The sequence below is a fragment of the Platichthys flesus genome, chromosome 23 (assembly GCF_949316205.1).
Source record: "Platichthys flesus chromosome 23, fPlaFle2.1, whole genome shotgun sequence".
NCBI lineage: Eukaryota > Metazoa > Chordata > Actinopteri > Pleuronectiformes > Pleuronectidae > Platichthys > Platichthys flesus.
Window position 1 is genome coordinate 4,649,169 of NC_084967.1, and position 22,454 is coordinate 4,671,622.

The 22,454-nt window shown below is 39.8% G+C and overlaps 1 protein-coding gene across 1 annotated transcript; it reads right to left on the bottom strand.

Moving 5' to 3' along the window:
• Positions 1 to 8,624: 8,624 nt before the first annotated feature.
• Positions 8,625 to 13,333, bottom strand: LOC133948559 (amphoterin-induced protein 2-like). The gene is made up of 2 exons (XM_062382377.1): positions 13,232 to 13,333; positions 8,625 to 11,886 (listed from the first exon to the last, which is right to left on the bottom strand). Exon 2 carries the CDS (start codon positions 11,798 to 11,800, stop codon positions 10,286 to 10,288), a length of 1,515 nt encoding a protein of 504 aa, XP_062238361.1. The 5' UTR covers positions 11,801 to 11,886; positions 13,232 to 13,333; the 3' UTR covers positions 8,625 to 10,285.
• Positions 13,334 to 22,454: the final 9,121 nt, after the last annotated feature.

Below are 22,454 nucleotides of genomic sequence, written 5' to 3' on the forward strand. Positions count from 1 at the left end.
GATATGCAGTAAAACTATTTCCATGCACTTCAAAATGCTCAGCAAATTTTATGAAAAACACAAGTGGACACGTTTTAGCCTCCACGAATTGAGGTGAGGATGCAACGTGCACGCGTTGGCAATGTATCAACAGAGTGAAAACATTGTGCCTATCTCAGGACTCTGTGAGACAAGAGGAGAAAAGAGAGAAAGTGCAGGGAAATGATAAACAGAGCCCTCGCTTACGACTAATGTCTGTTCAATCAGTGCGTGTTCTAGGCGAATAAACAAGACAAATGCTCCTCAAGCATAATTTCAACAAATGTCTTGAAACTCAAAGTTGTTTTGTTCTCAGTCTGAATACATCTGTGGGGTATACCGCATGTATTATACGAGTGTAGTCAGTAGTGCACCAGACAATTTTACAATGTCTCTGACACATTTGAGGCTCAAACACAATTTCTATAAATATGTTGAAAAACATGTTTTTCCTCTTTTGAGAAATGGACAGCGTTTACAGAGCACTTTTCCTGTCTTATCGATCCCTCTATGCTTTACAGCACAAGTCACATTGACACTAACATTTATACTGCACTTCTATATGCCATGCTTATTTTATCCCACCATCAACACAGCTGTGAGTGTTAATGGTTTAAAATGGTCTGTATTTATATAGCGCTTTTGTAGTCTTAATGACCACTCAAAGCACTTTACCGTAAAGTTTTGCAATAAACCCATTCACCCACACATTCATACAGTGCAGCTATGGGCAGCACTTTATTTGTATTTGTTTCCTATGAATACTCAGTGTCCTCTTAGCTCTATCTCTGGTCTCTGGTTAGGTCTGGATTGGGCCTTTGTCTGCTTGGTGCCAGGTACTGTAGCGTATTCCCAAGTGACGCCTACAATTACACATAAATCGTGTCTATTTGACGCGAATCCTAACCTTAATCTGTCCTTCGCCATTATCCAAAGCTAAAAAATGACCTCAACCAAAATTGAAAGTAAAAATTGTCTCCAACGCACATTCCCTGAGTATGAACGGGGACAGATGATAAGGCCAAATAATGGGTTGAAGATACGAGTGGCAGCTCATATCCCCCAGACTGTGACCTTACATCCGCTCTGAAATATTGGATCAAACAATTCAAAGGGCAAAGCTGTCATCACCCGCCTTAGAGAAATAGGAAATTACTCTGCACACAGGACGCTCCTTTCACCTTTCTACTCTTGAAATCTGGGTCAGCTTCAGCTGCAGTATCCGTGCACGGCTTCTTTCTCACATCTGTCCCTTCAGCACCAGGGCTTTACATCACCTACTGTCTCAGAAAGGAGGAGGGGCTGGATGCTGCACTTTACACCTGGCTGTCTTAGAGTGGCTGTGATTGTCTGCTGAATGGAAATAAGTAAGGGCTGCTGCAGCTTTCTTACACGTACTCCTACCTGAGAAAAACCCCTGAGAGCAGGGCCGGAACCACTATGTCAATTTTAATATACAGTAAATACACTCTCATGCTGACCTACTTAACTCAACAGTGATTTAGCCATTCTCCTCTCTGCCTTTTGTGCTGTTCATATGGTGGTTCTATGAAAAGCCCCAAGAGTACAGGAAGTGAGGCGAATAACATAGTTCAGAATAACCTAGTTTAAAGGGATGGTTCACCGAAAATGTTTATAAAACTCCATGTTTGTAGCCAGTGGACATTTAGGCTGGAATCAAGGTTTGAGTCATATATGTGTACGGGCTTGCGGATACTTGGAATGACACAACACAAGCAGTATGGAGGCATGTTGTGTTTTTCTCTGTTGTTTTAACACGTCTGAAGAAGAGGTCACTTTGGCTGAAACGCTGTTTACCCCTGAGACTCCTAAAGTGTTTTGTGGACTCAAAACACTTCAGCCACTGCTCCATCGTCATATTGGTAAGGAGATAAAGGGTGAGTATTCATTTTTCTGTGAACTATCCCTTTAAGCAAATCATTATAACCACTGTAACTAAAGCGATACAGCAGAGTCAATGCATAAACAGAGAGTCCACAGCAGCTGACTGACAGGATGAATAAACCTTGTGCATGTTACTCACATTGTCAACAGGTTTTTCAACACCTTCTAATGAAGGCTTTACATGCAGTCTTATAGCCTATAAAAGTATTTATGTCTATAAACTCACACATATATAAAAAGCACACACACACACACGCACACTTAATTGCTTCCTGTCTTAACAGCAGCCATTGGGTGTCCAGTGTTGCCATGAAGCATTAACCATCAACACCTTGATCCAGTTTCTCGATGGCTGAGACAGAGGGAGGCTATTTTAGGAAAAGAAGAAACAGCCTCTGGTCTGCCTGATCAAAACCAATACACTGGATTACCTCAGATGCTCATGATAACACAATACCAACTCAAGTTATGGTACTTTTTATTGGTCGGATTTGTGATTTTTGATTTTATTGAATGACTGGTTAGTATTTGTGATTTAACTCTGTGTTTAATTCCTGATTATTCAATTTGATTATAAGATGTAATATTCTCCTAAATTCAAGACTTTTAAAAAAATATTTAAAATGTTCAACTTTACTGTAAAACATTATTAATCATTAACCTCTTGTCGTCTGTCTGTATTGTTTTCCTTATTAACAATGTTAATAAAAATCTTTTTACAGCAGTACAAGAAACAGGTAAAAAAAACAAATAGAGAGCTACTCAAGATCATCAATAAAACAACCAAAAAAGAAAAAAATAAGTAAATGACGCCCCTACAAAGATTGTATATTCTGTAATAAATTGTAATTTAAAGTTAGGATAAGACTTTGAAAAATGTTCCTAGGTCCACGATAACAAAACATAATGTGATGCATTGCTTTAAATTGACTTTAAATAAACGGTGCTATAAACGCGATACTGAAAACAAAACTTCCAAACACAAATTGTAAAACCACAGAATATGAAACTTTTTATTTTGTGTCTTGCTCCAGAACAAGACGTGTCAGTTTCCAGACATCTCCTCAGATTGAATGGAAATGAAAGCTGCATTTAAGGCTTAAACATGTGAAAAACGCTGACGTAAAAGCCCACTGATAAAAACCCAAACTGAGAGGTTTGAATCTTGACAGCTTGGAGTGGCCAGTTTTATTTCCTTTCACTGTGGATAATTGTAGCAACAGCACAGATTCAATGCCTCTGCTTGACCTTGACAATGTTTTGGCAAAGAATCTGAAGATCCCACTCGACTAGCAACACTGAACTGCATGTGATTGTAACCAGGAAGCCTGAGGTGAAATTAACTTATATTAATTGTGTCCTAGCAGGCTTCCTCTGTCATTAGCGTTTGATTGCACTTTATCTTGCTTTATTCATGACTGTCATTAACCCCAGTACATGACCTTCTCTTCTTTTTTCTTAATTTCATGGTTGTGTTATATTACCGTGATTATTGGAAAACCCACACTCCTCATTAGACTGGGCTCAATCACTGCATGAGATCACAATTTCATCAATGAAATGTCCTCTTTAAAAATCAGTTCCTGCTCTTTCGGTGGGGAATGAAATAAAAAAGCTTATTATAAAGAATGTCATTTGTAAATGCTAGATGGGCTGTATTTATATTGCACATTTTCAGCCTTATTGACGGCTCAAAGCGCTTTACACTACATTACCTACAAGGAATTATATTCAGTCATGCACAAATTCATGCAGTGCTTCTATGCGTGGGCACTTTTCAATCCAACGTCATTTACTTTCAGATATCACAACAATCAGGGGCAAGGGCACGATGGCAGGCCATACTGGAGGAACCAGGTAATTGGAACACTGACCTTCTCGACCGTGCATGACCAGGCACTGCACCAAAGCAGCACTTTTCTTCCCAACTAAGGCACCTATTGACAGAAATTGGATGAAGCTCATAATTATGTGTTTTTGTCCAATCCAAGGAGTCTAGAATGTTGCACCGCCATTCTTCTTAGCCCAAAAAAGGACTAATAGTAAAGAGACTCTAGTCCACCATCATTTCTGCTAAACCATAGACTGCACATAAAGATGGAAGAGGCATCTCCCCTTCCTTCAAACTATACGGAAATTAAGCCAAAATATCCTGGATATGAATGCTGCCATCTTGTGCTGAAGACGTCATTAGGAGCCTAAAATCAAACTTGAACTTCAGTGGGATCATAGAATAACAACTACCAAAAAGACCGAAACCATCTTCGGGAAAAACGTGTTTGACTTTTGTGGACATTTTTATTGCAATATGCAACTTTAGCACTACATGCCAGTAACTCTGAACCTATAGGCCGCACAGATGTCACCCCTTCGTGCCATTTTAAGAGAAATTTCACTGTAATTTCCCACAGATACTGTGCAATGGTAATGCTGTGAATCCTACAGAATTATCTAACAGACCTTGTAACACGCGCTGTAAAACTTGTTTTTGCTTTTGTTTTTGCACATTTGAATGAAGAGCGTCATAAGCTCATAATCATGCCACCTAGTCCAAACTCCCCTCCATGAATTCGCTGCTAATAAGCTTGCCTTACACGTTGACAATATCAGGTTAGTCTGGCTCTAATCTGCAGTCATAACATCAGAATTCCTCTCTATCTCAATGAACACTCATCCCTTCAACAAATGGCTCACATCACTCTCACATCACTGAATCACATTCCCTCCTCTGTCTGACTCCTCCACTCACTCTGGCGTGGCCCTTACTCTAAAGCACATTAGTTGGTGAAACATCCATTCTGCAGCACCTCTCGCCTAAGCTCTTACCGCTTTGGTCTCAAGCACTTTCACTAACTTATGTTCAGGAGCTATGATTATAAAAACTAAAAACATCAGCTACAGTATTTTGTTTTGCAGAAAGAAACTTTCTGGCTGTGATATGATAAATGTAGTGGATTTTGCAAACTGTTTCACTTTAAAGTCACATTTAGCTTGAGCTTTCTCTCCTGTGGCTGGACACGTTGGCCAATGAGCGTCCTTCCATTAAAATCCTGTACTCAGTTCCCAAAAACAACTCCTACAAGAAACCCCTTGACCCGAGCTAGTGAATCTACCACATAAGCTCAAATACAGACAAGAATAACAGACGACAGGTCTCAAATTCCTCCCAATATCCAGAAATGAAGAAAAAATATCCCTGATACAAACACTGCCATCTTGTGCATTTGGAGCCAGAGTCTGCACAGCAAAGATGGGGGGGCTGACACATCTACTTGAATCAATCTCAGTTGTCAATCATTATGTTTTATCCAGTTTTTATAGCATTAAAGGATTTACTGTGATCCAATTGCTTACATGGAGGAGTTTGGATGTATGACCTATATTGTAGCCAGCCACCAGAGAGTGATCAAGGCGCTTTTAGGCCCAACATTTTTAGATACAGTCTACGATCTATGAATCCAACTGGGAATCCAGCAGCGGTGAAATACAAAAATAACAAAAGTGTGTTTGCAAAAGCTATATACATACAACAAGTAACAGTAATGTCATCCATCAAACTAAAATTGGGTTAATTAAAGGTATATCTAACATTACATTATTACAAAAGTGAGTAAAAAACCCGGAGACTAGCAAGGTCATTTTTGACTAACTTCACATCCAAAAGATGTTACAAACCCTGCGGTATGTAATAAGCTCAAATTATACAACTGAACCAATTTCCTCACCTTTCTGCAACACCCAATTTAATGGTGAGCAGAAGGTTTTCACAGTTATTATAGAACCCACACGGTGCATTAGATAATATATTTTATTCTAGTGATTGAATTTCTGTCCGTTTCATCCTTTTTTTCCCCCCTCTCTACTCTGTGGAGCGAGATCTGCAGAACAAAATTGTCCATTTCAAAGCTGTAGGTAAGCCAGGATATGTACAAGTCAGAAACCTGTTTGTTACTTATTTGTTAAATAATTTATAGTGTCAATAATATTCTTCACTCCGAATGGTTTTATTTGCGATGAAAAATTTAACGAATGCCAATGCAAGTGATAATTTTTTAATGGAGGTTTCTTCATGCATTAGCAGACATTGTTAGAATCTATACAATACATATACAGCAAAGTGTGGAACAAGTGCTACCAGCGTTATAGGACCAAACTCCACTAATGCTGCACATGCTCTTAAACGTTCAGCACATTTTATTTAAACATGAAGTCCCTGGAGATAAGAAATCTCCTCTTCTAGGGAGAAATGCATCATACATTTTTGATGCATCTCGTAAGAATGTTTAAAACAACTTTACATCAGTTATGTGCGGAAATTTCAGTTCTGGCTCCATTAAGAAAGCTAATGCACAGAAAAAAGTTACATCGACTTTTGAAAGTATTGCAGAGTGAAGGATGAAGAATCGTTTGAGGAATCAGGTATTATGCATTACCTTTCATTATGAACCACAGTCTTGCGGGTGTATGATCACCAGTGTTTCAGTTTTTCCTTTAACATTACAATGCTTTGGTGTAAACTGTCCGCTCACTGTGGATCAACTGTTATGAGGCCGTCATTAATAAAATCATGTTAATTAAACATTGGGAACAATTTGCTAAATGGGGCCATTGTCTCGTATGAGTCCCCATTAATGTTTCTATTTAAGATACAACTCACACATAAATTACACTCCTGAATTATGGATAGTCAGGAAATTACTACATTTATATTAGGCACAGAAGAGATTACACGCCTCTGTGGTTTTGGACTTCACATGAAATGATATCCTGCTGCTCTGTTACTACCACTGTTGCTACTGATTCTAATTCAGCTGCTCCCAGTACTACTGTCAATACCACTACTCCTATATTACAAGACCTGTAACAATGTGAAGTAATGCATCAAATCTAACCGTACATTTACTAACTGTAACTCATGTACATTATTGTGCCATAAATCAATCCAAAAAGAGAGTGTGTACCAGTGATACGCTTTCATAAAAACCCTATATGTACATTTGCACCTGATAACACAGGTCCACAAAGCCAGTGTTATACTTTCTGCATCAAAAAGTACACAAACACCAAGTAGAAATATCAGTTCTGGCAATGTGCCCAAGGCTGGAAAGAAGCAAGTTCGCCAGCGTTCTGACAATTTTACATGTCACTGTCAATGCTACCATTGTTAGGTGGCAGGCAGATAGAGAGTCGTTTACATGAATAGATGTGCATGTATATAATGCAGCAATCTAGTTGCACAAAACTACTGCACTATAGAGTATATTTTATCAAAGGGGGACTCACTTCGATAAAAAAAACTACATCCTACTTTTCCCATGATGCAACTCAGCAAGGTTTTAAACCTTTTGCAGTCTTACCTTGAACCAAGGATAGCAAGATCCAAAAATGTTTGTGTTCACGCCAAATCAAATGGGTACAAGGTCTGTGATGCAAAGGGGGCCCAAACTAAATGTTTTAAAGTGTCCATAAACTCTTAAACCATTCCTATTATCTTGTTTTCATTAGGCATATGTATTGTTAATTGCCCATTGAAGTGCAGTGTCGAAATCTGCTGTGATTTGGACTAGCGATATGTTAAATATTAAGATCAACAAACTTTGAATAAACAGGCAAAGAGCAGCAGTGGCTGGGACTTGTCAAATTAAGCGACATTGTAAATCACATTCTCAACAATGCTAACATCCACTGATTCTCCAGTTTGGGTTTGAAGTACTGAGTTAAGCTTCAACAAACTTAAAATAAACCGGTGAACAGCTCTTGAAGCCCTGAAGCTGCATCACTGTAGAGTCACACAGCCCGTCTTTAAATGCCAGGACTCAAGGTCACTTTTACAGTTTTAGAACGAGAGCTGCCATAGGACAAGCGAACATGAACTAGATAAAAAAAAAGGGAGTCCGAAATTAACAAAAGAACCCTATTAGAGGTCAAGCTAAAAAAAATACGTCCTTTGATTCTCATGATTAAGCTGTATAGACTAATCCTCTTTAAAGAAAGAAAGGCAAGAAATTAAGACAAGGCTACAAATGAAATTAAGAGAGTTACTGGTACCTGTAAGACTCAAAATACAACGACAAACAGGAGAGCTGCTATTTTCTGCAGATACAAATGTTAATTCATTAAAACTTTATCATTTAGTAGAGTGCCAACATGTTCACACTCCCTCAGCACTCTCTATGTCACAATGCTGACCTTTGAATGCTCCTTGTCATGGTGAACAGCGTTAGCATTCTTAAATTAGTCCGAATGGGATCCGTCACTACCTGAAGCCTCCATTCAACACCTTAAAAATTCCTCTCACCCATGAATGCATGAGGCAGTCGTGAAACACTTATTGTGTCCTTAACACCACAACATAGTCTTCCAACTTGGAAAAGCTATTGGCCAACAAGTGTGCAAGGGGGAAAAAAAGGATTGTGTTTTGCCTTCTTTTTTTTTCACGCACACTGGAAAGGCTTGTAAGAGGATTTTTGAAAATACGATTTGGTGACTCACTAAGAGGTTATTTGTCATCCTTAAATCCTACTGATGTAACACTACTTTTCATCTTTCACCCCAAAAAACCTTGTTTCATTCCACACCAGAGTAATTCCAAAAAAGGTCGGACCAGAGAGAGACTCCAAAATTCTGAAGATAAGAACTAAACGTTGAAAGTTGAAAACTGTTTTTTTTGCCTGCAGGGATAAAAGAAAACACGCATGCTGCAAAATTTAAACTGTTTATTTCATCCCTACAAATATCAGTCATTGTAGTCTTGACAAAGTGATACTTTCACTGCTTCTACTTAAAATGCATCCTGTGTCTAACAGAACAACAAATATTAAAAGTGGAGAGTGTGTACATGTACAGCCGAGGAAACTACAACAAGACCCTTGGCACATTGGAAATGACTCCACACCTATACAAACTGACAAGGAGGACTAAGGAATGTAGATCACGATGGGCTTGGGGAGAGCTCGCATACCTCCCTCTGATTTCTGTGCCACTGACCTGGGCTGACTGGGGCTTCACGGCGGAGCCCCAACTCCGCAATGTGGAGGTTAAGCGGGGAGGTCCAATTTTAACAGCAAGCAAGGGAACAGGTTGACAAGCATGAAGGATGCTGTCTCTTTATTTACAGACATTGTAAGAAGTATTCCTTTGTGACATATTTTGATACTTTTACTTTTTTCATTTGTCAAGCTAAAGGTCCATGCTAAGTCATTAGATTAAATGTGACAGTCCACCAAAATAATGAGAAAGAAATCTCTAATTCAAGTGGTTATCCAGCCATGCAGATTGAATTAGTCTCTACTTAATGTAATGGAGAGGACTGGGACTTTATGTGGTCTCACAACAGTATGAGCAACATGTGTCCTAGTTTTCCAAATGACCCCTTTTCAAATGACCCATTTTTAGTAAAAAAAAAGACTAAAAACAAATCTGTTTATCTGTCTGTTTTCTTACTTTCTTACCGCCAAATAGTAGTGCAATGAGCAACTACTTTGTCTTTGAGTATTTTATTTGGACAGTTCATTTCCAATTGCATTTTAGACCAATCCATAAAGATGTGAATGAAGGGTAGACTTTCAGCTTTAATTCAATAAGAATACAACTTGTCCTTTAATGGGTTACTTGTGAGACTGTGCATTTGGAAAGACAATGTATAAAAATGGCCCTAATTCCTGAGCAATTAATGCTATAGTTTTGTTAAATTTAAGCTGAAAGTCTACCCTTCAATCACATCTTCATGACTTTCACCCATCCAATGTAGTACTGTACAGAGATGAGATCACAAAAAGTGACACTGTCAAAACATAAAAATTGGACTTTCACATTGTTATATTAGCAGGTAAATTTTGACCTGACAAAGCTCAGATAATTTCACATATATACGGCTGCCATGTTGAAATGATATGCTCCACAGGAAGAGATAAACGGATTGAATATAACAAGGTTCTTTGTGACAGCAACATTCACAATGCACATACTGTACAGAAGCCATCAATGCCTCCTGCAGTTTATCAAATCAGGTGTGAATATTCCTCTCTGCCCAATTTAAAAATCCTCCCACATTTTTATGATCTTTCTGATCTTTGCAGTGACAATTTCCTCTTGGTAGCTGCACAATTTCCATATGAACAGAATGAAAAACAGACCACTTACAGCACAGCTGAGACAAGATTGATATTCTGCCCTTACAGAAGGACTGTACAGTCTGCTTCAGAACAACAAACCCTACAGTGGAAAAGTACTTCACAAGAATCACAGTAATCTAGTTTACATTAAATGGATGTTTTCACCTTGTACTGAACCAAGACTTTGAAAAAAAAAGCATTGTGGTTCAGACTATAGGAATACATGAGTGTAAAATGTAATTTTCCTGCTACGCTATTTGAGCAGGATCTATGGGGGTCTGTCCAACTGTCCTACTTCCATTCTTTAGAATTCCCTCAGTGGTAACATGTCCCAAGTTCATTGCTGGTGTTTTGGAGCCGCCAATATCCAAGTCCTCTGCTTGCGGCTCTAAGAAAGCCACCCTCTTTCCATTTGACCGCCGCTCCCCTGACTCTGCCTCTCTGGGGTCTGAACAGAGGAGGATGGCTCGCCCGCCGCACCCTCTCGATCCACCCCGGCTTTCTCTGCACCTACAGGGGGTGAGGTAGAGGTAAAGCAGCACCAATATGATGCTGACCACACAGGAAGCAAGGGTGGTGAACGCAGTGTTGAAATGCTCTGTGCTACTGCGATGGGTCAAGCCACTTGCAGAGGCAGTGCTCAAGTTTCCGACCACAACCTTGACCTCAACAGACTCGTAGGGGTCATAGTGGCGCTGGCGGGCTACCACACACCCATATGTGCCAGAATCCTCCAAGAGTGCTCCTTGGATTTCCAGGGTGCCATTGGGGAGAACTATTAAATGGGCACTTGGATCATTTGTTGATGAATTCAATACAGTCATTGGGGTAACCCAGAACACCACAAGGCCCTCCTGGGTTGAAGATGCCAACCCTGGACATGGCACTCTCAGCCATTTACCAGGCTCTTCTTGGTAAGTCTGCGACTCAAGGGGCATGTTTGACACTCCCTGCTGGTTACAAATAGGCCCTGATCCAGAATTATCCCTGCATGGGTATCCATCTCTGAAGTCCATCAGGGGGTGGTACTGTTTCCACATCCAGTACTCAAGTAAGGCGAGTAAAGCACAGTCACAGACCAAAGGGTTTTCCTGCAAATAAATGCTACCTTGTTGGGTTAGAGACAGCAGACTCTGGACAGGCACCTTAGAGAGCCTGTTGTAGGACAGATCAAGAAAGGTCAGGTTACGGGGCCCTCCAGGTTCAAAGTACAACCCAAAGGGGAAAGTCTTCAGTCTGTTCCCTGCGAGGTAGAGCCTCTGCAGGCTGTGAAGATCTCTGAAAGCCCCTTGGTTGGTCAGGACGATCTGGTTGTCATACAGCAGGAGCTCTTTCAGGTCATTCAACCCAGTGAAGAGGGAGAAGTTAAGCACTGTTATTTGGTTGGATGAGAGGTCCAAGTGCAGGAGATGTGGCGTGACATTGAAAGCATTTACCTCAATTTGGCTTATGGCGTTTCGGCTGAGAACCAGTGTAGCAAGTCTTGCAAATTGATGGGGAATCCAATCTGTTGGCAGGGTAGTGATAACATTGTGGCTCAGGTCCAACCGTGTGGCATAACTTGGTAGATCAAAGGGCGTCGTGGACAGATTGCGGCCGCTGCAGGAAATTATATCACTGGCACAAATGCAATCAAGTGGGCAAACAGCCACAGAGGGAGGGAAGCCAATACACAGGAGGAGCAGCAAGGCTGCATTAGGAGGGTTGCAATGGCGGCCTCCAACATTGGTCTGGGCTAAAAGCTGTGACGCAATAGGGCGCATCCTGGTCTTCCCTCAGGGTGGGCTCTCAGGTCACGGTCTCACTGGGTGTACACATTTCAGGTTTAAAAGCATCCGATAATTGACAGCTGAGGAGAGAAAGCAAAGCAGATACAGACAACATAGAAATTAATCTTCCACAACATTTTATTATGGGATATATATCCCCATACTGTTTATTTAACAGAATCTACAATATGCCTCAATCATAGGAACATTTCAAATAGGTACATGAGTCAGCCACCCTGTTAAAACCAGTTTTTAACAGTATTATTATATATTATTATTATTAATAAGCCAAATTATAAATCAAATGTAAATAAACTGTATGAACACATAGTCCCAGCATATGATGAAAATGTAACACAGGGAAAGGCATTATATGAATGCAACTCTATAAATAAATAATGATCCACATTTAAATCCATCAGTGATCGCTGCTGGCATCATCTGCACCTGACAACTGTTAGAAACTGCTAGAACATGTGTCATTTAATCCATAACCCTCTCCCATTTCCAACCAACACAATACAATCGGCTGCCTGCTTTATCCAACACGTTTTTTATCTATTCTTTTCATTCCTTTTTCTCCCTTTACAAGGTATTGCTCTAAACAAAATTTATCTTGGACACTTTCCCTCTTCAGTCTAAATTTTTGCAGATCATTATGCCGCTCAATATAAAAGGCTCATAATTCAGATCAATAAGGTTATATTATGCAAAATATGTACTATGCTGAAATGTTTTTAAAAACTCTAACATATTAATTATAAGTTGCCTGCCTCAAATTTTCCAATTGTCCACAAGCAGCTGTTTTCACTGCGAAGCTGTGCACATAATGATGAATTAATAAGCAATAAGTAATCATGCAGCTTAACTGTAAACTGTAAACGGAAACAACTGTGGCACATTTCAATTGATTGGTTATATCTCCATAGAAAATAAATGTGGATCAATCAAAGAATAGGCTATAACTATAACTATAATGCACTCTTCTTAATTGTAGAATTTGCTTTTCTGTCGTTTTTTTGCCATTGTAAACTAAATGTAGAATGTTTGACTAGAGGTCACGTTTGGCTCTGATCAAATTGTTCTGGAAATCTTTCAATATTTCCTGACTATCTGGAACTAGGACAATTAATCAAGCACGGTTAAGCTGATTAATTAATACTGAAGACTTGTTTCATACCTTGTGGAGTTAACAGAACATAATATAGTAATGTAAAAAATGAAAGTGAAAGTGAATCAAATCTAATAAAAAGAAAACTGGTTGTGGGTGAAAACTGTCCAATATCACTATAATTACTGTTATTATTATTATAAGAAAAAAACTCTGTCCTTTCCTGTTCTCTTCCTGCACATGACTGGGAGATAACAGGCACTTTTTTCGTGGAACCCAAACAGAACAAACAATGAAGCCAGCCGACAGCTCACCTCCGCGCCCACACCGCTGCCTCTTCACAACATCGTCTCCACGTCCAGACGCGGAACCACGTCCCGCTGGTGAATCCCAAAAATCCGAAACGCAACTTCGCGCATTTGGCCGCTTCCACCGATAAGGATAATCCGCCGAGAGTGTGCGGGAGGTGGCGAGGGTGGGGGGGACGGGGAAGCCGCGGCTGAACTGCTCACCTGCAGGTCGGGTTGCGTGTCGCTGCGGGAGGGGTCGTCCTGAGAGTAAATACGGACCTGATCAGCAGCCAACACGACAATAGTGAGAGAGGGGATGCTGCCCGGAGGAGGAGAGGGAGGTGGAGGAGGAAGAGGAGGAGGAGGAGGAAGAAGCTTCAGCGCCAGAGACTCAAATGATTCTTCCACAGCTGGATTATTTAAGGCAGGTTCAAATGAGTCAGAGGCAAGTTAACCACCAGACTCAAATTGTAATGGATTGAAAAATTATTACTTTACGTTTAAGGTATACACCTTATACACCTCACACCTAAGTGGCAGATGGTTGTTTTAAAGGGATGGTTCACCCATAAATGGATGGTCCATTATCTATTGACCAGTACGCCAGTGGAGGGTTGAGTGAAGATAAACAGGGTTGCAGCCAAATCCAACACAATTGAAGTTACGGGTGAACACTTCTTCAAACAGAACATGCCTCAATACTGCGCCTGTGGTTTCATCACAGTGTCCGTACGCCCAGACATACAAATTTGACTTAAATTGCATTGGATTTGGCTACAACACCGTTCAACCCTGAAACTCAAAACATGTTTTGTGGAAACAAAAAAAAAGCTTTAAAGCCACTGCGGCCCACGCAGCACCGAATGGCAAATGAATTCAGAGAATGTCTGGTAAACATAGCCGAGCCTTTTTGCAGGTAAGGAGCCACATATTTCCCTCAAGAGTTGGTGGAGCCCGAAATCAGCGATAAAAAGGAGAGCAAATATTAATATAACTTTAGTGGAGTGGTCAGAATCGCTATATGTCTGCACAAAGAAACCCTTCTATTGAATGACTGACTTAAATGCAGGTAATAGTACTGTAGAACCAAGAGATGTGCCATGGTGTTCCCGTGGTATTGATTAACGCCTAAAGATCTCTTCTCACTGACAGAAACCAGCTGCCTCTATGTGTGCAGTCTGTGTTAACATAACAGATTGAGATGTTGTTCTTGCAAGCGGCTCATAACCCCCGCAGAGATTGCCATCCATGTCCACGACTCCGGCACCAGGCTGTTAATGGTGGCTTGCCAAGGACGATTTGGTTCATTAGAGATAACATCATTGTAATTAAGCATCTGTGACCTTGAAGATGTCTTTTTGATTTGACAGAGCCACAGCTTCGTCATTGCTGGGTTGCACTCTCCTGTTTTGTGAGTATCTATCCCAGTCTAAAAAAAAATGCCTTGCGGGAAAAGCATTGACTTGTGCAAGCTAAAGAAGCATTCTTTTATTTAAGTACCCCTTTTAAACTGTAAAAGCAGAGCAGCATTTTAGGATTTCCTTCCGGAGGCAGAATATTTCCCATGGCAGTAAATTGTGCAAAGGGTTTAACTCGCATATTCCCCATTACCCAAGTATTGTTTGTCTGCTGCCTTATTTGTTGACTAATTTGGTCTGCATTAAGAGTGACATTGAAAACTTCATTTTCTTAAATGCTAAATGCTTTCGTTCTGTGCACCCGAAGCTGTTTACCACTGCAAGATGTGTGACAGTACAACAAGCAGATGGTGCCTTTCATGCCACATCAAAGTATTCTTCCACCTAATCAGTTTGTCAAGGTTGTAAGCTGTGTGCTTGGAGATCCCTCTGCATTGCTTTCCTTCCCCTTTAACTCTTTTGTTCAGTCCTCTAGATCTATATAAAAAGCCAATTCAACACCTGACAGATTGAGAGGAAACTCAATCAAATTCTCATTTCTGAATATAAGTCAAATCCATAGATGAAAGAGAAGTGAGAATGAGGCCTGTTGTTTTATAATCCAGACTTGTATCTTATCACAATGTTCTTGTAATTATGAGCTTTCCACCCGGGACACTGTGACAGGCAAATCGCTCCATGTTTCCATGGCGCCGACCGTCGAAGGGGATGGTCTCTGGGGAATTTTCACCAGACTGTCCGTCCTCGCTCCGCAAACACAAGGTCAGGTTGTTGATACGCATGATTGGATGGATCAACATATTTATAATTTCTTCACAATCTCAGATAGCTGTTTGTTCTTTGATATAAGAATAAAGCAGCACTAATGATCCACATAGAGAAAGAAAGGATATCTCAGTACATTCAGCCGTTCACTTTGCTACGATCAGCTTTTATTGCATCAACTGTGGATTTTCGTTCATCTGGATTTTAAATGTCAATCCACTGGCCCAAAGCACTCATTTCCTTACAGAATGATGAGGAGGACCATCCTATCATCACAATTAGAACACATAAAAACATCCTGAACTGTAGAAAGGAGGTTTACACTGTTAAGTTTTGCAAGATAAAGGCAGGCATAAAAAGAACCACTGAATTTACTATTCTTATGACGTAGTTTCTCCATTTCCAAAACAAATATTGTATTACTGTCAAGACAAGCCCTTTGCAATTTGTCACACTGGGAAATATGGCTATTTGCTTTATTTTCAAAGGACAGTGAGGATTGCTACTATACTCTCATGTTGCTCCATTTAGCATGACGGTACAGATATTAAGACAGAAGCATTAGGAAAATGTTTACTTTGCTCTGTAACAGTGCAATATCTCTTCAGTTCAAACAAAAAAAAATGTGTGGAGTCACTTTGTCTGCCCAAGAAACTGGCCCATGACCCATTGTAAAACTTGTCATTTTCACACTTTGTGTCAAGCAAGATGTATCATGCTTGATAGTTATTTTTAGATCTGTTGGTAGATGGATGTAGCTACTCAAGATCTAGGCTAGCTGCTCCCAGTCTTTATTCTAAGGTTAGGTTGTGGGCTCCTGCAGATGTAGCTTCATATTTACCATAAGATTAGAGCAGAATCAACTCCTCGTCTCGCTCCTCATCTTAATTAACGTGTGCCACTATATATGCGTCAAACTACTTATTTTTAGGGTATAGAATTTTTAAATGAAATACTGTACGTCTTTCTTAAAGACATTTCAACATCAGTATTTAGCTATTAAAGATTCCAAGGTTTTTATGTTTTTTGTCTAGTGTCCTCTCACAAGTAAAGACGTCCAAATACAAACAGACCAACACAGACATTTATAGGATCAAAATTACAGAGTACAGAGGTCAGGTTACAAACTCACAGACTGATGCATTTAGGCTACAATTATGTGGTGGCAATTTTATTTAATAAACATCCTCAAATTGAGAATATGTAAATACTGTGTTAAGAGCTGCAGTGGATAAGACAAAATGTAATTTTGGCACTAATGTTCCCCCACTGGGACAGAACTATTAAGTATGAACTGTCTCCATTTGAAGCAATTTAACTTTGAGTATCTAAAACCGAAAACTAGAATGAAGGAGCCCACTGATGAACAGGAAATTCCTCCATCCACCTTCTTAATACAAACACTTGGAGGTTGCTAGTGTCAAACCATTAAGCTGATCATCTTGTGCCAATTAAAAACATTTCCCTTTGAGAGCCTATATGGAATGATGCAAACTTTGCACAGTTGTTGCTAAGCCTTAAAATGAGCAATTAACATAAAACTCAGACATGAAGTGTAGTAAAGAAGCACTGCCCTTCAAAACTGGCCCTACATTTTATAAAACGCTGCTGTGAGCTTCTGTTAATGATAACCCCTCAAACCGCACAGGGCTTAGGCCCCGCAAGAGTGGTTTTAATGGAAGGAGCGGCCATACTTGATTGAGTACAGATAATTACTCTAAGGGTTGACAAGTCCACATGTGTGAAGGGAGAGTGAGCCATTATTTTGTTTTCCAGTGTGCAGTATGCATATTCGTTAGTTGTTATGTACGTGCTAAATTTCAAACGTTAATTTGAAGAAAACAACTTATTCTGAGTAAGACTGGAGTCACTCTGCTAAAGGTCTCAAACCTTTAACAGAGTTTTCAAGTGACCAGCTTGGGTCGACATGATAATATTTGTTACTTGCATTTCAGATTACTAATTTATTTGACAAATGTAATTTCTAGTTGACTTATTTACTCAAGGTAACTGTATCCAGTTGTGGTTTCAGTTATTCATTTAGGAACCAGTTTGACTGGGCTGTGCAACGCCGTTATGAGAACACAAAGGGAGGCTGGAGTTGTGGCAGACAAAGCATTTGTTTTGGTCGGAGATGCTGCTGATTCTCAGTGACTCAGGCAGGCATTGTTAAGTCGTAAAATATGGAGAGACAATCTAATACATTGTTAGCTAAGAAATATGATATTGCCAGTCTGACCGTTAAACCAGGATGTAATGGAGACAAACAAATTTAGCTCAGCAGAATCACAGAAACACTTGCTGTGCAGAAAGGCTCCAACATTCCGAAAGGGATGCAAATACTAAATGTCATTAATGATGCAAGCAGCTGAGAGACTAGTAAATGTGACTAGTAGAAACAACCAAGGATAAATGAATAGAGTGAAAACTGGGAAAATGTTTGGATGTTTGCAAATATATTGTTAGGAAAAAGGAGTATATCCTAGAGATTGAACAGGCTGCTCCAGGGATAGCTAAATGAAACAGACTGCTGGGTCTTCTGATGGCGTCTGGCCCATACATTTCCACATCTGGGGTGATCCCGACTTTTACCTTCCAGGTTTGGCTGACAGCCGAGGATATTTTCTGTGGGTGCGTCAGAATTGGTCCTGATGTGGAAGTAGCATAGTCACGCTGCATGTAGGCTGGAGTTGGCCCGAGGAACCGGGGATATATTGAGCGAGAAGAAATGTATGTGGCCCAAGTATCCACCAGAATAAATTTTCTATCAACTCGTGTTTAAAAGCAATCACACATCATCTATTGCCTATTTTTAACTACTATATTTCCACACCACTTAAGCGCAAACACAGTATAGACCACAATGCCTGCAGTAATACCCCTTGCAAATTTGGACTCTTTCACAGCTGCCTATTGCCTTTATGTTAAGTCTGAGTTAAAACAGTTCTGTTTTGCACTAAACAATGAAGTGACAACCTGCACACATTTCTGTCCAGTTCAATGCTGCCTACCACCTGTGAGTGTGTGTGAGATGTGTGGGTTTAAATAATGCATGTTAGCACCTTGCAGGACCCCTTGTGACATTCAAAAAATGTGTTCATGTTTGAGTGTCCAAGCCACCGACTGCTACCCTGAATAATAAGGAGTAAAAGAATAACTCTAGCACTGAGTATTTTAGGCAACAATGTGATTCAGTAAACTCATCAAAACACTAAGAATCATTAACTACAAACCTTACAGATGCAAGGTAAACACAAACATATTGGCTAACATGTGACCTTTGACAATTTTGGGGTTAAAGGAAATGCATAATTTCATTCAACCTAAAACCAAACTGTTAAATATGCAATCCAATACCCATCTGTGTTATTTACAATAAGAGCCTGTATTGACAGAAGAAACAAAGACAAAGAGGTCCGGACATCAATATCAACAACTAGTGTTGACAGTGGACAGCGTAGATAATTGCATTGTGCAACAGGAAATTATGCAGAGCAGGAATTACCATCACTCTTGACAGGTGTACAATGCATCATTGAACACTACTGGCACTACTTACCATTGCAATTTAGCTTTTTTTGTGTGTGTTATTTATGGTGTCTAAGTCTTTGAGGTCTTTAAGGAACTTAAAGGTGTGAGTGGTGATGTCACTCACCAATAACATCTTGAGGGTAAAGCAGATGCTACAGTGATGCAAAAGTCCTTGAAAAGTGACAAGTTGGGCTGGCCGGGTTATGGTGGGCATGCTAAATTTAGCAGCGCAAAAGAAAAGTAAAAGTGGGTCTTGCTTTTTTAATAAGTGAAGTTGGCATTCACTGAAAGTTTTGAGCCTGTTTTTGACCTTAAGCTTTGTCATGCTTCATTTGTAATGCAGCGTACAGGGGGAAGCCAGGAGCAATCAGATGCTCCTCACCGGCTGTTGGGTTCAGTCAGATGACTTTCTGACAACCGTCTTCAGGCACAATTGAGATATTGTCATGCTCTCTCTCATTGCGTCTGCACACAAACACAAAGCAGTGAAACCAGGACATGGCAACAGAGTGCCTCATATGGACAGAAAACTTCCTCAAGCTTTGGCAACAACATACATGTACCTGCCTGATATTTCCTCATCCTCCTTACGGCAAAGCAAATCTGCAGCAGGACTTCAACTTTGACCTCAAACTGTGAACTTTGACTGGTAATGTCACAGCCAAAACCATGTTTTTTTTAAATAGTGAGCCTAGGTGGACGGGTGACCCGGTTATTACCAGTGTCGATCCAACCAGTACTTTGCGATGACATTTTTTAATTGCCCCTCAAAAGAGAGGCTGACTGGCAGGCAGTGAGCTGGGAGCTGGGAGACCGACACTGAACGCAGGTAGATGGCATGTGTGTCAATAACAACCACTCAACCTATTTCTGTGTGCGTCAAATGCAGCACTGCCCACATTCAGCAAGCAATGTAAGTACGTAATTCACAGCGTCTGGCAATAATCAATTCTGTATTTGCATTCTTCCAATATATTGCGAGATGGAATTTACCAACAGTTTTTATTAAAAATTCCAGTTTAGGGGACTGAAGTTCATCGCTTGCTGGCTCCGAGCAATAGGAACATAAATAGCCCTTCTGAATGATCTTCAAGTAGTGTATTGGAATATGAATGTCTGTGGCTTTTATTTAGAAAGGCTCCGCTTAACAAGGCAAGAGGGGAGATTATAATGAGCACTGACACTATGACTGAGCAGACAAAAGAAAGGAATTTCAATTAATTCAGCTCAGTGAATGAGTGTCACATCCAAACTTAAATTCGATGGAACGGTGAAAGAGAAGCACCTGGCAGCACTGCCTACACTGTTTAATGGACAGATGATCTCTGATACGTAGACGGCACAGAAACAGCACCTTGTAAATAAATGAAAACTTTGGACTAGACGGTAGCACACGTTCCACATGTCTTAAATTTCTCATTGTATCCATTCAGCTTTCTTTCCCCACTACAGAGGGCTATATAACATTTCCTTATCACCAGAGTACTGCAGGGAGACTAAATATTACTCCGATCTTTTAGGTTAATGAAGTGGGGAAAGCACTTGTAAGAACTTAATGAATACAGATGAAAAAAGATTTTCTCCATTAGTGCTGCTCATGTCTTTGGATAAAAAGTCTCTTCTGGCTACTTGTGTGTCTGTTTGGCAGATTTATGTCTGTGTGATGGCAGCTTCTCTGTATCTGATCTGGGTAACATTTCCCAGGGAACACTGCACAGCACTGGTCCTCCAGTCCTGCTCCAATCAAGAATAATAATTTTCTTACTCAAGCCTTGTGTCTAACTTAAATCGGTTCTTTCCCCTCATGACAAAAAATAAATAAATTCAGGAGCTGACAATGACTTTGTTTCCTATGCGAGTTTAATTTGGCTTTATTCAGTAGGATTGGAAAAGGTTTAAAGGGCTTTTGAGCGGATTATTTCTGCGTGTCCAAAAAGAACAAACAACGCCTCCTGTCCTTTAATTTGAGTGAAACCATTTAAAGTACCAAACTGTTTTTATGCACAAACAAGAAAAAAATATATCCGATCATGAGGATTAATTTACTCATTACTAATCAAATTTTCAATTACATTTGCTTCTACTTTTCCCATAAGAATTCGAACCTCTTGATACACATCTCGTGGGGCAAGTTAAGCCATCAGTATCCACGCCACTCTCAGTACGATTCCTATCGTGGAGAAACGGCGCTCTCAGGTGGACACATGAGGTACCTCTGCTCAGTCACGGCTCATTTTCCTGTGTATTCATGGTGCTTAAACATATCCTCATGTGTGGTGTCTCTCAATATACAAATTGAACCAGCAGTCTACTTTTTAATTCCAAGAAGAGTATCTGAACTGCTTGAATTCCAAATCAAATTATTGCCTTGTTCAGTTATTAGGAAATTACAGAAACATTTAATCATTTAGCAAATCACACTCATTTCCTTTTCTGATGAAGCTAATTTTGATGATTAAAACCATCCTCATGTGTGTCGAATAAATATGAAGCTAAATCTGATAGCTGATAAGCATAAAGCCTAAAGATTTGCAACTGGGGGAAATAAAGATAGCCTGATCCCGATCATTCTCAATTGACTCAGATAACTGAGCAGTGAAGATAACATTTAAATTAAAATGTTGTAAAGCTACAGTTCTTTTATTTTTTTAGGCCCATTTTCAACACTCTGATCGTTCTGCATAACAAAGCAGTGAAAAACTTAAAACCAGTTTTAGTTTTCAGTTTTAAGCACAGACCAGTGAAATAACTCTTAAAGGTGGAGAAACTAGTGCATAAATGAAAAAAGTATGAGTGGGTGTACTAATGTTATTGCAAGGCCACGTGATAAAGCGCGTGCTTTCAACTGGCAGTGAATGTATGAAATCTGTTTAAACTTGAATACTGAGAAATCCTTCAACATGCACAGCGTTGTAATCCTGCATGTTTGCTCACCCTGCCTTGCTATTGTGCAATAATTTGAAACTTTGTAAGGGGGGGGGGGGGCAGTGTGTCCTTGCACCAAGTACCCTTTTTAACCTCAACATCCGCATCTATTATCTATATTTAGTATCTGTTTGATCAGCTTATAAGAGTAATAATTGTCTGGCTCGTAAACATATTTCCCAGATTGGATTAATACCTTAAAGTAAAAACCTTTCCAACCTGCCTGAACCTGAAGGTTTATTAAAAGACATAACTGTTACCTTTACATGAAGGTGTCTAAACCTCTTCTTATCATAGAGGACAATAATAGAAATACGTCCTTGACTTTTTAATATCCTTAGCGTTTTTTTTCAGGTATCAGAAAAAGTGTTGGATTATTGCCTCCCTTCTGACTTAATTTAGAAATCCAAAGTCATGCTGGCTCAACTGACTTTGTTAACGTTGCAGCTAAACGCTTTAACTACTGATACAAGAGTTCATATAGTGATACATTCTGTCTGATTCAGGCCTTCATGCTTCCACAAAGCATACACATTTAAACATCAGAGGGAAATCACTTGCATTGCAGAAGTAGATATATAAATTTAAGTTGTTTAAAATGGGTTACA